This window comes from Corythoichthys intestinalis, chromosome 8, assembly GCF_030265065.1.
Source record: "Corythoichthys intestinalis isolate RoL2023-P3 chromosome 8, ASM3026506v1, whole genome shotgun sequence".
Taxonomy (NCBI): Eukaryota; Metazoa; Chordata; class Actinopteri; order Syngnathiformes; family Syngnathidae; genus Corythoichthys; species Corythoichthys intestinalis.
The window spans coordinates 15,919,355-15,933,430 of record NC_080402.1 but is presented as its reverse complement, the minus strand read 5'-3'; the positions used below and the strand labels follow the sequence as shown (position 1 = coordinate 15,933,430).

Genomic DNA, 14,076 nt, shown 5'->3' with positions numbered 1-14,076 from the left:
CAATACAATATTTGCCGATTTTTACAAAGTGTGCCACAATTCCATTTTGAATGAAGGGGCTTCGATTGAGTTAATGTAACATGTAAATATCTAATGCACATTTGACCTAAAGCAGCAAAAAGTACATTTAACTTCTGACAATTTTGTCACTGTTGCATTTCAGAAATTTCATTCAATTTAAAAAAAAAATTTTTTTTTTTTTTTTTTTTTTGCGCTTTGATCAAAATCAATTTGATTTTCACTGTTTAGACAATAAATACCGGCAATTGCATTTGAGTATACTTGTATTCAATAGTGAAAGTGTAATGCTTTACTTACGCATTTGGAAGCACGCTAGTCGTGAAAGTAAATCTGTCTGATAATTCTACATTACATGACATGAATTTAAGTTCAGCGTCATGTTTTAACATGATGAATTTCATATTTCATAAGTTTCACGTTTTAACGTTATGAGTTTATCTTAGGGATGTCCCGATCCGATCACATCACTGGAAATTGGACCGATCACGGCATTTTTCAAAGGATCGGAATTAAGTGAAAAGGATCGGGTTTATAATAAAAAAAAATATATATATATATACAGGTAGTCACCGGGTTACGACGTACTGGACTTACATAATTTCAACCACACGATGCCGGAGTCTCGTCCTCCATTTTGTCTGTAGTCGTTTTTGGGGTTTTTTTGGGTGGCATAAACAGTACCTTATTGTACCTTTTTACTTTTTTAGCGTGTTCTGTCGTCACTAAACATGAATTTGTTCAGCTTTGCAGACATCAAAGCAATTTTGCTTTTTAAAGCTTTTCACTTTCTTCACTTTTGACAATTTGTAAAGCTGTAACACACATATGTACACTTACTGTATGTTCAAAACGATACGCTTTTTAACAATAAAACACATGATACAAAACAATTGGTGTTCAAACGACCATCTTGTCTGATCAATATGTAAATTTAGTAGATTAAATTAGCCTAATTTGCCTCACAAAAGCCCGCTATCTTAAATGCGACGAATGCTAACATATTTACAATTCTCATGGCAAATATCTCATACATAACTCCACAAACTCTAGCTGTAAACTAAATTACAAATGCATACACAAACATATATGAAAACAATATATATGAAACAACTTACAGCCTTACAGTGGGGCAAATAAGTATTTAGTCAACCACTAAGTTCTCCCATTTGAAAATATTAGAGAGGCCTGTATTTGTCAACATGGGTAAACCTCAACCATGAGAGACAGAATGTGGGGGGGGAAAAAACAGAAAATCACATTGTTTGATTTTTAAATAAATTATTTGCAAATCATGGTGGAAAATAAGTATTTGGTCTATACCAAAAGTTCATCTCAATACTTTGTTAAATACCCTTTGTTGGCAGTAACGGAGGCCAAACACTTTCTGTAACTCTTCATAAGCTTTACAAACACTGTTGCTGGTATTTTGGCCCATTCCTCCATGCAGATCTCCTCTAGAGCATTGATGTTTTGGGGCTGTCGTTGGGCAACACGGACTTTCAACTCCTTCCTCACCCTGTGGCATCAAAATGATAACAAGAACGGGGAGCAAAAATCCCAGAACCACACGGGGGGACCTAGTAAATGACCTACAGAGAGCTGGGACCACAGTAACAAAGGCTACTATCAGTAACACAATGCGCCGCCAGGGACTCAAATCCTGCACTGCCAGACGTGTCCCCCTGCTGAAGAAAGTACACGTCCAGGCCCGTCTGCGGTTTGATAGAGAGCATTTGGATGATCCAGAACAGGACTGGGAGAATGTGTTATGGTCAGATGAAACCAAAATAGAACTTTTTTGGTAGAAACATAGGTTCTTGTGTTTGGAGGAGAAAGAATACTGAATTGCATCCGAAGAGCACCATACCCACTGTGAAGCATGGGGGTGGAAACATCATTCTTTGGGGCCTTTTTCTGCAAAGGGACCAGGACGACTGATATGTGTAAAGGAAAGAATGAATGGGGCCATTTATCGAGAGATTTTGAGTGAAAATCGCCTTCCGTCAGCAAGGGCATTGAAGGTGAAACGTGGCTGGGTCTTTTAGCATGACAATGATCCCAAACACACAGCCAGGGCAACAAAGGAGTGGCTTCGTAAGAAGCATTTCAAGGTCCTGTAGTGGCCTAGCCAGTCTCCATATCTCAACCCCATAGAAAATCTGTGGAGGGAGTTGAAAGTCCGTGTTGCCCAACGACAGCCCTAAAACATCACTGCTGTAGTGGAGATCTGCATGGAGGAATGGGCCAAAATACCAGCAACAGTGTGTGAAAAGCTTGTGAAGAGGTACAGAAAACGTTTGGCCTCCGTTATTGCCAACAAAGGGTACATAACAAAGTTTTGAGATGAACTTTTGGCATTGACCAAATACTTATTCTCCACCATGATTTGCAAATAAATTCTTTAAAAATCAAACAATGTGATTTTCTGTTTTTTTTTCCACATTTTGTCTCTCATGGTTGAAGTTTACCAATGTTGACAATTACAGGCTTCTAATATTTTCAAGTGGGAGAACTTGCACAATTAGTGGTCGACTAAATACTTATTTGCCTTACTGTATGTACTTGTGTTTGAAAATTATTCATATTATGAAGACGGCACAGTGGGACATTAACATATTTGGAACATTTGTTCAGACAAACAAAAAAAAAAATGTTTTTTTATATCAGATTGGACTCGATATGGACAGATTCTCAAAATCGAGCGACTCGGACTCAGGTGCAAAAATATGCGATAGGGACATCCCTAGTTTATCTATCGATCCAGAACGAAGCATAAACACATCCCTGATATTTTCCATGTTCACATTTATTTTTGTGTGTGTGAACACTGTTAAATCGTGACCTCCCTCAACAGGTGGAAGCTCCGTTCGTCCCCAAGTTTAAGGGACCAGGCGACACCAGTAACTTTGACGACTACGAGGAGGAGGAGATCCGCATTTCCTTCAATGAGAAATGTGCCAAGGAATTTGCTGAGTTCTAGAGTGAGTGAATTAGGGAAGCAAGGGGAGTGAGAGCTTTGCTGGTCATGTGGGAGATCTAAGGAGGAGCATCTTGTCTCCTGTCACAATCACAAGCACCAGCTGCAAAAAGAAAGGAAAAGGATTGAACAAGCAGACTGATAACCAGCAGTGTTGCCTTTTTCTGTTCTACTTTCTTTATGATTCGGTCTCATTTATGGATCCCTTTATAATGAAGGTGTGCTTCAGAATCGCCTCTACGGTTTCTTCCCTGCTGGTATGGTTTCATTCTTCACATTTGCGGCCCAAGAGAGGCAAAGGCATCTGTTAGACTCAACTGATCCATTTCTTTGTCATATATGAAGATCACTGGGACTGGGCCAAATCTGAAGTCTGCACTGATTTTTTTTTTTAATTGACACAATTGGTCATCTTGCTCTTCCTCTGGTGAGCATCACAAGTTTTAAAGCACTTAAAACCGACATAGATACACATTAGAATTGAAAGGCTTTGGTTTTGCAAATTAGTTTTGTTCATGTTGTAAGCTGTCAAGTCACCAATGTGATTGGATGATAGAAACATCAATCATGTATTGCAGACAGAAGTCACTCTTGATGATAGTGTGTGTCTGTATTTACTCTCATTGAGACATGGCAACTTTGTCCTTCTCTGCAGCACTCACTTTTAAATGTTCAAATGTGTCTCCGGTGATATCATGTCATGCTAACTAACACAAAGACATGTTTTAATAGTGTGGAGGAACACAAAATATTACATAATGGTATCTCAGGTTCAAACATATCGCTCGTAGGGGACATCGGATAAACATAGCTAACACGGAAATGGAAGTTTAAATTTCTGGTCAGAATTCAAAGGGAAAAAAAGGGAATCTTTTTAGATATTTGATTAGTGTCTTCCACATTTCTTGTCCTTCCATTTGGTTTTGTGACTGGACAAAAGCCTGTGCTGTTTGTGCTCAGATCTCACCTAGTTTGCATGTTTTTGCCCTGAAAGAGACTATCTGAGGCAGAGCACGTCAAAATGGTTCTGGGTTACCAGAGCATTTCTGATCTGCCATTGATGCTGGTCTTATTTGTGTCGGTTTTTTTGTTTTGTTTTGTTTTTTAATGTTGTTGTTGTTTTTTTTAAAATATCCTACTCATTCCTCTTGTCACTTGAAATGTTGATGACTATGGCAAATTTAGCCCATCAATTTCTTTTTTCAAATGTTTTATTCCATATCGTGATAGGAAGAAAAAAACGACTAACAGACCATTGAACTGGCCAGCAAAAGGAAGAGCATCTGCAGCTATTTTTTTTTTTGGAGAGGCTAACATGGTTCTTAGTGCGCTGTATACAGTACTCTCACTGGTTCTCATAACGATTTAGTAGGTTTAGTTAATTAAAAAACGGTTCAGGTTTTTATCAGTTAAAGAAAGAACAGTATGAAACAGGGGCTATTGCAGTGTAGTTGTCCATCATTTTGTAGAGGTACAGTGGGCCAAATAAGTATTTAGTCAACCACTAGTTGTACAAGTTCTCCCACTTGAAAATATTAGAGAGTTCTGTAATTGTCAACATTGGTAAACCTCAACCATGAGAGACAGAATGTGAGGGAAAAAACAGAAAATCACATTGTTTGATTTTTAAAGAATTTATTTGCAAATCATGGTGGAAAATAAGTATTTGATCAATACCAAAAGTTAATCTCAATACTTTGTTATGTACCCTTTGTTGGCAATAACGGAGGCCAAACGTTTTCTGTAACTCTTCACAAGCTTTTCACACACTGTTGCTGGTATTTTGACCCATTCCTCCATGCAGATCTCTTCTAGAGCTGTGATGTTTTGGGGCTGTCGTTGGGCAACACGGACTTTCAACTCCCTCCACAGATTTTCTATGGGCTTGAGATCTAGAGACTGGCTAGGCCAGCTTCTTACGAAGCAACTCCTTTGTTGCCTTGGCGGTGTGTTTGGGATCATTGTCATGCTGAAAGACCCAGCCACGTCTCATCTTCAATGCCCTTGCTGATGGAAGGAGATTTTCACTCAAAATCTCTCGATATATGGCCCCATTCATTCTTTCCTTTACACAGATCAGTCGTCCTGGTCCCTTTGCAGAAAACAGCCCCAAAGCATGATGTTTCCATCCCCATGCTTCACTGTGGGTATGGTGTTCTTCGGATGCAATTCCGTATTATTTCTTCTCCAAACACGAAACCTGTGTTTCTACCAAAAAGTTCTATTTTGGTTTCATCTGACACATTCTCACAGTCCTCTTCTGGATCATACAAATGCTCTCTAGCGAACCGCAGACAGGCCTGGACGTGTACTTTCTTTAGCAGGGGGACACATCTGGCAGTGCATGATTTGAGTCCCTGGCGGCGCATTGTGTTACTGATAGTAGCCTTTGTTACTGTGGTCCCAGCTCTCTGTAGGTCATTCACTAGGTCCACCCATGTGGTTCTGGGATTTTTGCTCACCGTTCATTATGACGCCACGTTGTGAGATCTTGCATGGAGCCCCCGATCGAGGGAGATTATCAGTGGTCTTGTGTGTCTTCCATTTTCTAATAATTGCTCCCACAGTTGATTTCTTTACACCAAGCGTTTTACCTATTGCAGATTCAGTCTTCCCAGCCTGGTGCAGGTCTACAATTTTGTCTCTGGTGTCCTTCGACAGCTCTTTGGTCTTGGCCATAGTGGAGTTTGGAGTGTGACTGACTGAGGCTGTGGACAGGTGTCTTTTATACCGATAATGAGTTAAAACAGGTGCCATTAATACAGGTAACGAGCGGAGCCTCGTTAAACCTCTTTAGAAGAAGTTGGACCTCTTTGACAGCCAGAAATCTTGCTTGTTTGTAGGTGACCAAATACTTATTTTCCACTCTAATTTGGAAATAAATTCTTTAAAAATCAAACAATGTTGTTTTCTGTTTTTTTTCCACATTCTGTCTCTCATGGTTGAGGTTTACCCATGTTGACAATTACAGGCCTCTCTAATTTTTTTTAAAGTAGGGGAACTTGCACAATTGGTGGTTGACTAAATACTTATTTGCCCTACTGTATATGATGTGGGCTCAATGGTCCATTGGCATTTTCTAAGCATCCATTGATCCATCAATCATCTGCCGCTTAATCCAGGGTCAGGTCGCGGGGGCAGCAGCTTTAGCAGGGAAGCCTCGATTTTCCTCTCTCCAGCCACTTCAACCACCTCCTCTGGTGGGATCCCAAGGCGTTCCCAGGCCAGCCGAGAGACATGGTCTCTCCAGCGTGTCCTGGGTCGTCCCCAGGTCCTCCCGTCGGTAGGACATGCCAGAACACCTCTCCAGGGAGGCGTCCCATAAGCATCTGAACCAGATGCCCGAGCCACCTCAACTGGCTGCTCTTAACGTGGAGGAGTAGTGGCTCGATGACCCAGCTTAGGAAACTCATTTCGGCCGCTTGTATCAAGGGATCTTGTTCTTTCGGTCCTGACCCACTGCTCGTGACCTTAGGTGAGGGTAGGAACATAAATCGACTGGTAAATTCTTCACCACTACGGACAGGTGCAGAATCCGCATAACTGCAGACGCTGCACCGATCCTCCTGTCGATCTCCTGCTCCCTCCTACACTCACTCATGAACAAGAAACCAAGATAATTGAACTCCTCCACTTGGGGTTGGATCTCATTCCCGACCCGGAGAGGGCACACCACCCTTTTCCATCTGAGGAACCATGGTCTCGGATTTGAAGGTGCTGATCTTCAGCCCAACTCACACTAGGCTGCGAACCGCTCTAGTGAGAGTTGGGGGTCACGGCTTGATGAAGCCAACAGCACCACATAAAATGCGAAAAAGCAGAGATGCAATGCTGAGGCCACCAAACCAGACAAAAAAAAATTGGAGTGGGGACCGCTTGGTACCTCACGATATGATTTGCGATACAAAGCTCGCGATAACGATGATCTGACGATATGGCGATACAACGATTATCGATACATTTGTCGGGAAATCTTTCGAGGATATTCTACAAACGACTAATAAACAGAAAAACAAGCTTCTGCTGTGAATTGGAATGAGTTTATAACTAGTAGACGTCCAATCCATTTGAAGTGGGAGGGTGGCAGCGAATCATTCGCTGCCATCCCTCCCACTTCAAACGGATTGAACGTCTATGGATGTCAGTGGCAGCCAATGCCAGGCAATGAGGTAATTTTGGGCCATTTAAGGTCATTTACCTGTTGATGTTCCGTTACTTCCTGTTGATTTTGGGGTATTTTATGTGTCACTTCCTGTTTATTTTTAGTTACAGAACAGGAAGTGACCTGGGAATCACCCAAAGGAATAGACAGGGACTCAAACTCAACAGGAAATGACCTGTAAATGCCCTGAAAATCGGACAGAATGACTGTGAATGCTCTGGTTTCGAATGAATGAACGTTCCCAGTCTAAATGGATTGGGCGTCGTGCACCGTCAATGCAGCCTTAGAGTTAATTGAGACACTATTATGGTGGAAGATTTTGGTAGCAACTTGGTTCCTTTTTTATTTTTTTTCGATATTGACACCTTTTTAAAACGATATCTCGATTCTTGGCAGGAGCATATCGATAACCTTTTGGGATACAAAGTATCACGATATATCAACATTTCGATATGTTGTCACACCCATAACGGACACCCTCAACACTGCACCTAGAAATTCTGTCCATAAAAATTATGAACAGAATCGGTGACAAAGGGCAGCCTTGGCTGAGTCCAACTCTCACTGGGAACGAATTCGACTTACTGCTGACAATGCGAACCAAACTCTGACACCGGCCGCACAGGGACCAAACAGCCCTTACCAAGGGTTTCGGAACCCCGTAGTCCTGGAACACCTACACAGGACTCCCCAAGGCACACGGTCGAACGCCTTCTCCAAATCCACAAAACACATGTAGACTGGTTGAGCGAACTCTCATGCAACCTCGATTTTCTAAGCAGTCGCTTAATTTGAATATTTTTGCCCCATTTGGAACAGGATTAATTCATCTATCCCTGGCAAAGGTCAACTTTCAATTTATTTATTTTTTCCTCTCTCATGAAGTGAGATGGAATAATGTTGACGAATCAATCTGGTCAGGTACAATTCAAAACGGCATGAACACCGTAATTTTCGGACTATAAGCCACCACCCACCAAATTTGACGCACCGGACTATAAGCCGCAGCTGTGCTCATTGTATTATGGGATATTTACACCAAAAGATATTAACCGGTGACAATTTAGTGGAAAGTGGCATCAAATGACTCCCATAAGGCCAAATGAACCACCATGAAGTTTTAAACCAAATGGCTGCAAGGCTTCATTGCTTCAAGAAGCTTCATTTGGCCATCACTGCTCCCTTGGGGGATACAGTCAATCTCTGCTGCCACCTGCTGTCAACACTGTTGTTGTCCAACATGCCTCCTAGCATGCATTGCAGCGCTACATATGTAAATAACAATTAAAATTCATGTTTTGTGCTGCTTATTTCTTCAGTTACTGTTCCAGTTGTTTCATTAATTGCTAGTTATGGTATTTAGTGACAATTTATTTGACAGTGGCGCAATAAAACTGTCATAAGACCATAATTATGACATGACACTAGTGCTGCAACGATTAATCGATTAACTCGAGTATTCGATTAGGAAAAAAAAATATTTGAATTAATTTTTATTGCTTCGAGGATTCGTTTAATTAAAGTGGCTTTGTAATGGTTTATTTTGAAAGTGTTTGTATTTACTTTTATTGATTAGGGTGGATACACTGCCCACTGGTCTGCCTCATTTCACGTGGCTGAATCCAACTGCTCCCTGTTAAGAACAACATAAGCTAAGTTTTTGTTTAAGCTAATGTTTTGTAATGCATTCGTAATTTCGTTTATAGATATATTTAGCCGTTTTTTGTGGGAGTAAGTGTTTAAACCTTTTGTCAAGAGCATTTCAAAAAAAGTTAGCATTTTATAGCATTTAAGCTAGCAGACTTTTGCTATGTAAGTTAGCCAATTGTTCTTTTGTTGTGCATAGATCCTCTTTTTTTGAGGCTCAGCTCAGGTATTTAAATTTTTGATGTTCTTTATCAGATTACTCGATTATTCGAACTATCTGGTTCATCGATTATTCGAATACTAAAATAATCGATAGCTGCAGCCCTACATGACACTGCCATGACCATTAATGAATGCTTAGGACAGATGTCATTTTGTGTCATCCGGCAAATTATCTCACTTTTGAATGGATGTAAAAGATCCGAACTGGACATTAATGGAGTTAGTGACATAATTTGGCGGATGATACATAATGACATTTGTCATAAGCATTCATTAATGACCATGATAGTGTCATGTCTCAATTATGACGGTCGTATGGCAGTCTTATAATGACGCTGTCAAATAAAGTGTTACCTATTAACGCAAAAAAAATCAACTGATAAGCCGCACTGGACTATAAGCCGCAGGTTTAAAAATGAGGGGGAAAAGTAGCGGCTTATAGTCCGAAAATTACGGTACAATTTTTTTTCTTGATACTAATGTTACCCAATTGTTAGGACTTTGCGCTTAGTATCACATTCACGTCCGTATTCATGTTGAATAGCGTAATGGGCAGAACCAAATTTGAAGTTATTATCATACAACAATGTTCTAAGTCTCATTGATGTTTCTGCATTGTTACACTCCCCCAAGGTAGGCACAAGGCTGATGTATGTGGTCACACGTTTAGGGAAATGAGAGACTTCAGTCTGAACCATGTTAACCCCCCACGTCTGCATCTTAACACACACACACAGAGCAAAGGGAAGTCACGGCAGCAGTGACATAAAAACGTGAGTGTAATATTTTGCAACATGAATATCATTCCAATAAAGTTTTACTTGTAAAATTAGAATGAAGTTGTCTTTTTTTTTCCCCCTTTGGTGGATTTATTGTTTCTTTAATGTTGACATACATTGTTGTATATAGGGTGCAAGGAAAAAGAATTTCCCTTTTCTTGAGTTCTTTTTTTTTTTTTTAATTCAGAATTTAACACACACAATAGTTTTCTATTGGTCAAATAATAAGTAAAAAAAATGTATGTATGTTTGGGGGATTTGGAGAACCGAGACACTGACGTTTTGCTGTCTAAGTCTAGTTTTTGGGAAATTATTATTTTACAAAGTTACATCTGAAGTAATTTGTTTAACCAGGGTGTGTCTTCACATAGGAGTGCTTTTTGTAAAAACGTGACTTTAAGTAGGGAGACATCATAGGCGGAGTTTGACTTTTGTGTATGTGTGTGTGTGGGGGGGGGGGGGGGGGGGGCATGACGACCCCGAAACGCAGTGTCAACAATAAATCTAACTTAAAATGTGCAGTATATGTACTAGTATATATACAGTGGGGCAAATAAGTATTTAGTCAACCACCAATTGTGCAAGTTCTCCTACTTGAAAAGATTAGAGAGGCCTGTAATTGTCAACATGGGTAAATCTCAACCTTGAGAGACAAAATGTGGGGGGAAAAACAAAATCACATTGTTTGATTTATAAAGAATTTATTTCCAAATTAGAGTGGAAAATAAGTATTAGGTCACCTACAAACAGGTCTAACTTCTAACGAGGTCTAACCAGGCGCCACTCGTTACCTGTATTAATGGCACCTGTTTTAACTCATTATTGGTATAAAAGACACCTGTCCACAACCTCAGTCAGTCACACTCCAAACTCCACTATGGCCGGGACCAAAGAGCTGTCGAAGGACACCAGAGACAAAATTGTAGACCTGCACCAGGCTGGGAAGACTGAATCTGCAATAGGTAAATTGCTTGGTGTAAAGAAATCAACTGTGGGAGCAATTATTAGAAAATGGAAGACATACAAGACCACTGATAATCTCCCTCGATCGGGGGCTCCATGCAAGATCTCACCCCGTGGCGTCAAAATGATAACAAGAATGTTGAGCCAAAATCCCAGAACCACACGGGGGGACCTAGTGAATGACCTACAGAGAGCTTTGACCACAGTAACAAAGGCTACTATCCGTAACACAATGCGCCACCAGGGACTCAAATCCTGCACTGCCAGACGTGTCCCCCTGCTGAAGCCAGTACACCTCCAGGCCAGTCTGCGGTTCGCTAGAGAGCATTTGGATGATCCAGAAGAGGACCGGGAGAATGTGTTATGGTCAGATGAAACCAAAATAGAACTTTTTAGTAGAAACACAGGTTCTCGTGTTTGGAGGAGAAAGAATACTGAATTGCATCCGAAGAACACCATACCCACTGTGAAACATGGGGTGGAAACATCATGCTTTGGGTCTGTTTTTCTGCAAATGGACCAGGACGACTGATCTGTGTAAAGGAAAGAATAAATGGGGCCATGTATCGAGAGATTTTGATTGAAAATCTCCTTCCATCAGCAAGGGCATTGAAGGTGAGACGTGGCTGGGTCTTTCAGCATGACAATGATCCTAAACACACAGCCAGGGCAACAAAGGAGTGGCTTCGTAAGGAGCATTTCAAGGTCCTGTGCTGGCCTAGCCAGTCTCCAGATCTCAACCCCATAGAACAATCTGTGGAGGGAGTTGAAAGTCCGTGTTCCCCAACGACAGCCCCAAAACATCACTGCTTTAGAGGAGATCTGCATGGAGGAATGGGCCATAATACCAGCAACAGTGTGTGAAAAGCTTGTGATGAGTTATAGAAAATGTTGTTTTTTTTCTCCACATTCTGTCTCTCATGGTTGAGGTTTACCCATGTTGACAATTACAGGCCTCTCTAATATTTTCAAGTGGGAGAACTTGCACAATTAGTGGTCGACTAAATACTTATTTGCCCCACTGTATAGGGTGTGCCCTTATCTCGGAAACTACTTGATGGATCTTAAAGAAACTAAATACGCTTAATGTTGAAGGTCATACGTTTTATTGGATAAATTTACAAAGAAAAGTACAAATATTTGTTGGTTATATGACAGATTTTCATAAATGTTCAATATGAGCGCATATGTGACTCTGCAAACGTCGAGTCGGTATTCGAGCTCGTACCAAACTCGCTGTAGCATGTCTTCGGTCACAGTTTCCAGTGCAGCTGTAATTCTCTGTTTTGTTGTTTAGTTGGTGCCTTTTTTGCAAAATTTGTGAAGAAGGCACGCTGCACTGTCTTCGGTGACTGAGTCCGAGCATACTCTAACACGCAAAATGCCTTTTCTTTTGAAGTGAACGGCATTTCTTAACCTGAAAAGATAGAAATGCCAAACGTTACACACAAAAACGTTTCTACACAAGCTGGGAAAATTTGAGGTCATTCCAACGAAAATTGTCAAAATTATTGGCCTACGAAATGGAGTCAAACATTTTGGAACACCCTATTTATCGACACTGTTCGTGTTCAATTCTCTGTTCAAGCTCAGTTGTTGAAGATTTTGAAAGCTTAGGTTTAAGGAAATTGTAAATATCCATCTTGCCTGCTCAGATGTAGTTTTGGCTAAGCAAAGCAAAGAACCATCTCTAAGGTGCTGGTCACATGATCTCTTCGAAAAATAACAATAAAGACCAATTCTATTGTATGCTATTCTACATATATACTTTGTCGGATTCTTGTCCATTTCATTCATTTTGTTTGTTTTATCGCTTTACATCTTTCATAGACTACATTTTACCAGCTAGGTCTTTATCTTAAAGGGGACGTTCAGAATTTTTGACATAAGGCTTAATCTTCGAGTTAGCGGGGTTTTCATTAGTCGGCGGAGTTAATTTCAACAAATTCCGTACAGTTTGTCAGTTATTTGTTTGTTTGAGGGCTCCTGAGTGGCTAAGCTAGTGTGAGTCATGCTAAGCAGGCAACATTAGAGTCAGTATAAATGATCAGCGTTTGTTAGCTGTTTTGTGTTTGTACGCTACGTTCACTTACATCCAGGGGTGAAAGTGGCTAGAATTTCTTGCCGGAATGCTCCGACGTGAAGGTCGCCACGGAGCTAGAATTTTTTTTTTTTTTCTTTCTTTTTTTTTTTTGGCGGGGGGGGATAAAACGTCTTAAACTACTGAAATGCAAAGAAAACTGTTTTAGCTGTTATTTCTATAACACAAAAACTGATTTTCATTCAAAATTGTAGTTTTTCAATGATAAATAAAAGTTAACAAAAAAAGCAATAACCTAAACCATCTAATTTTTATTTTTCCTCATTTCCTCACATACTAAATGCCAAATCTCAATTTTAACTACTTAAGAACATAGGATGTATATTAAAATTGAAGTTAATGTAAACATTTACTTTTTGTTTTTTGATGATAAAGATATAAGTAACAGACATTCAGAAAAATAAGTAAAAATGACTTGTATTATGCAGAGTGAAATGGAATATATTTTGAAGATCACGCAAATATTGACTTTTTTTCATCATAAGGAAATGAATAAGTGGCCTAACATAAATGAAGAAATATAAGTCCAAAGTGCACATTGACAGCTAAGATAAAATAAATAAAACTAAATATGATAAATAAGCCTCCTCAGCTCTTTCGTTGCTCTTAAAGATTTAATCCATTTTCTGTTGCATTGCCCTTTTTTTTGTCGCATCAATTCAACAACCTTTTTTTTTCTTGCTGTTCCAGAAAACATGCACGCTTGAACCAATCAGAGCGAACTATCTTTGCTGATCACACATCAGTATGTCAGCCAATTGAACGGATAAATGAGTCCCGGCGTTTTGCTTTGCTGCGTGCATTCGCACATTGACGTGACTCATCATCCTCAGACTCAGATAACTGCAGAAGCTGGGGAAACCTCCATGCCGTCCGTGGAATAAAATAAATAATAGATATTGGTGGAAACGGGTTACGCTACTCCAGCACTTTATTATGCTTGTTGTTAACACTTGTGTATGGCGGAAAACAATCAGGTGACTTGAAGTTCCGCTCTGAGACCCCCAATCTGGCCAAATTTCAAAATTGTCCAATATGCATGTGTGATACATCATTGGAAAGCTTAAAATCTCTATTTTCTGGGGGAAGAAAATGTTTGAACAGGAGGGCATTCAAAAAAACAAAAAAAATTTTAAACAGCAATACCCTATCTGGGGGCGAGAGCATGTGAGAGCAGAATTACAGACGCCATGACTTTAACAAG

At 40.1% G+C, this 14,076-nt stretch overlaps 1 protein-coding gene across 1 annotated transcript in view; it reads left to right on the top strand.

Annotated features, from left to right (window-relative positions):
- prkacab (protein kinase, cAMP-dependent, catalytic, alpha, genome duplicate b) overlaps positions 1–10,166 on the top strand; it is a 32,677-nt gene extending 22,511 nt beyond the window's left edge. The window contains exon 11 of the mRNA XM_057844095.1: positions 2,876–10,166. Coding sequence (XP_057700078.1) covers positions 2,876–3,001 — 126 coding nt within the window. The 3' untranslated portion in view covers positions 3,002–10,166. The remainder of the gene's footprint in view (positions 1–2,875) is intronic.
- The last annotated feature ends 3,910 nt before the right edge of the window (positions 10,167–14,076 follow it).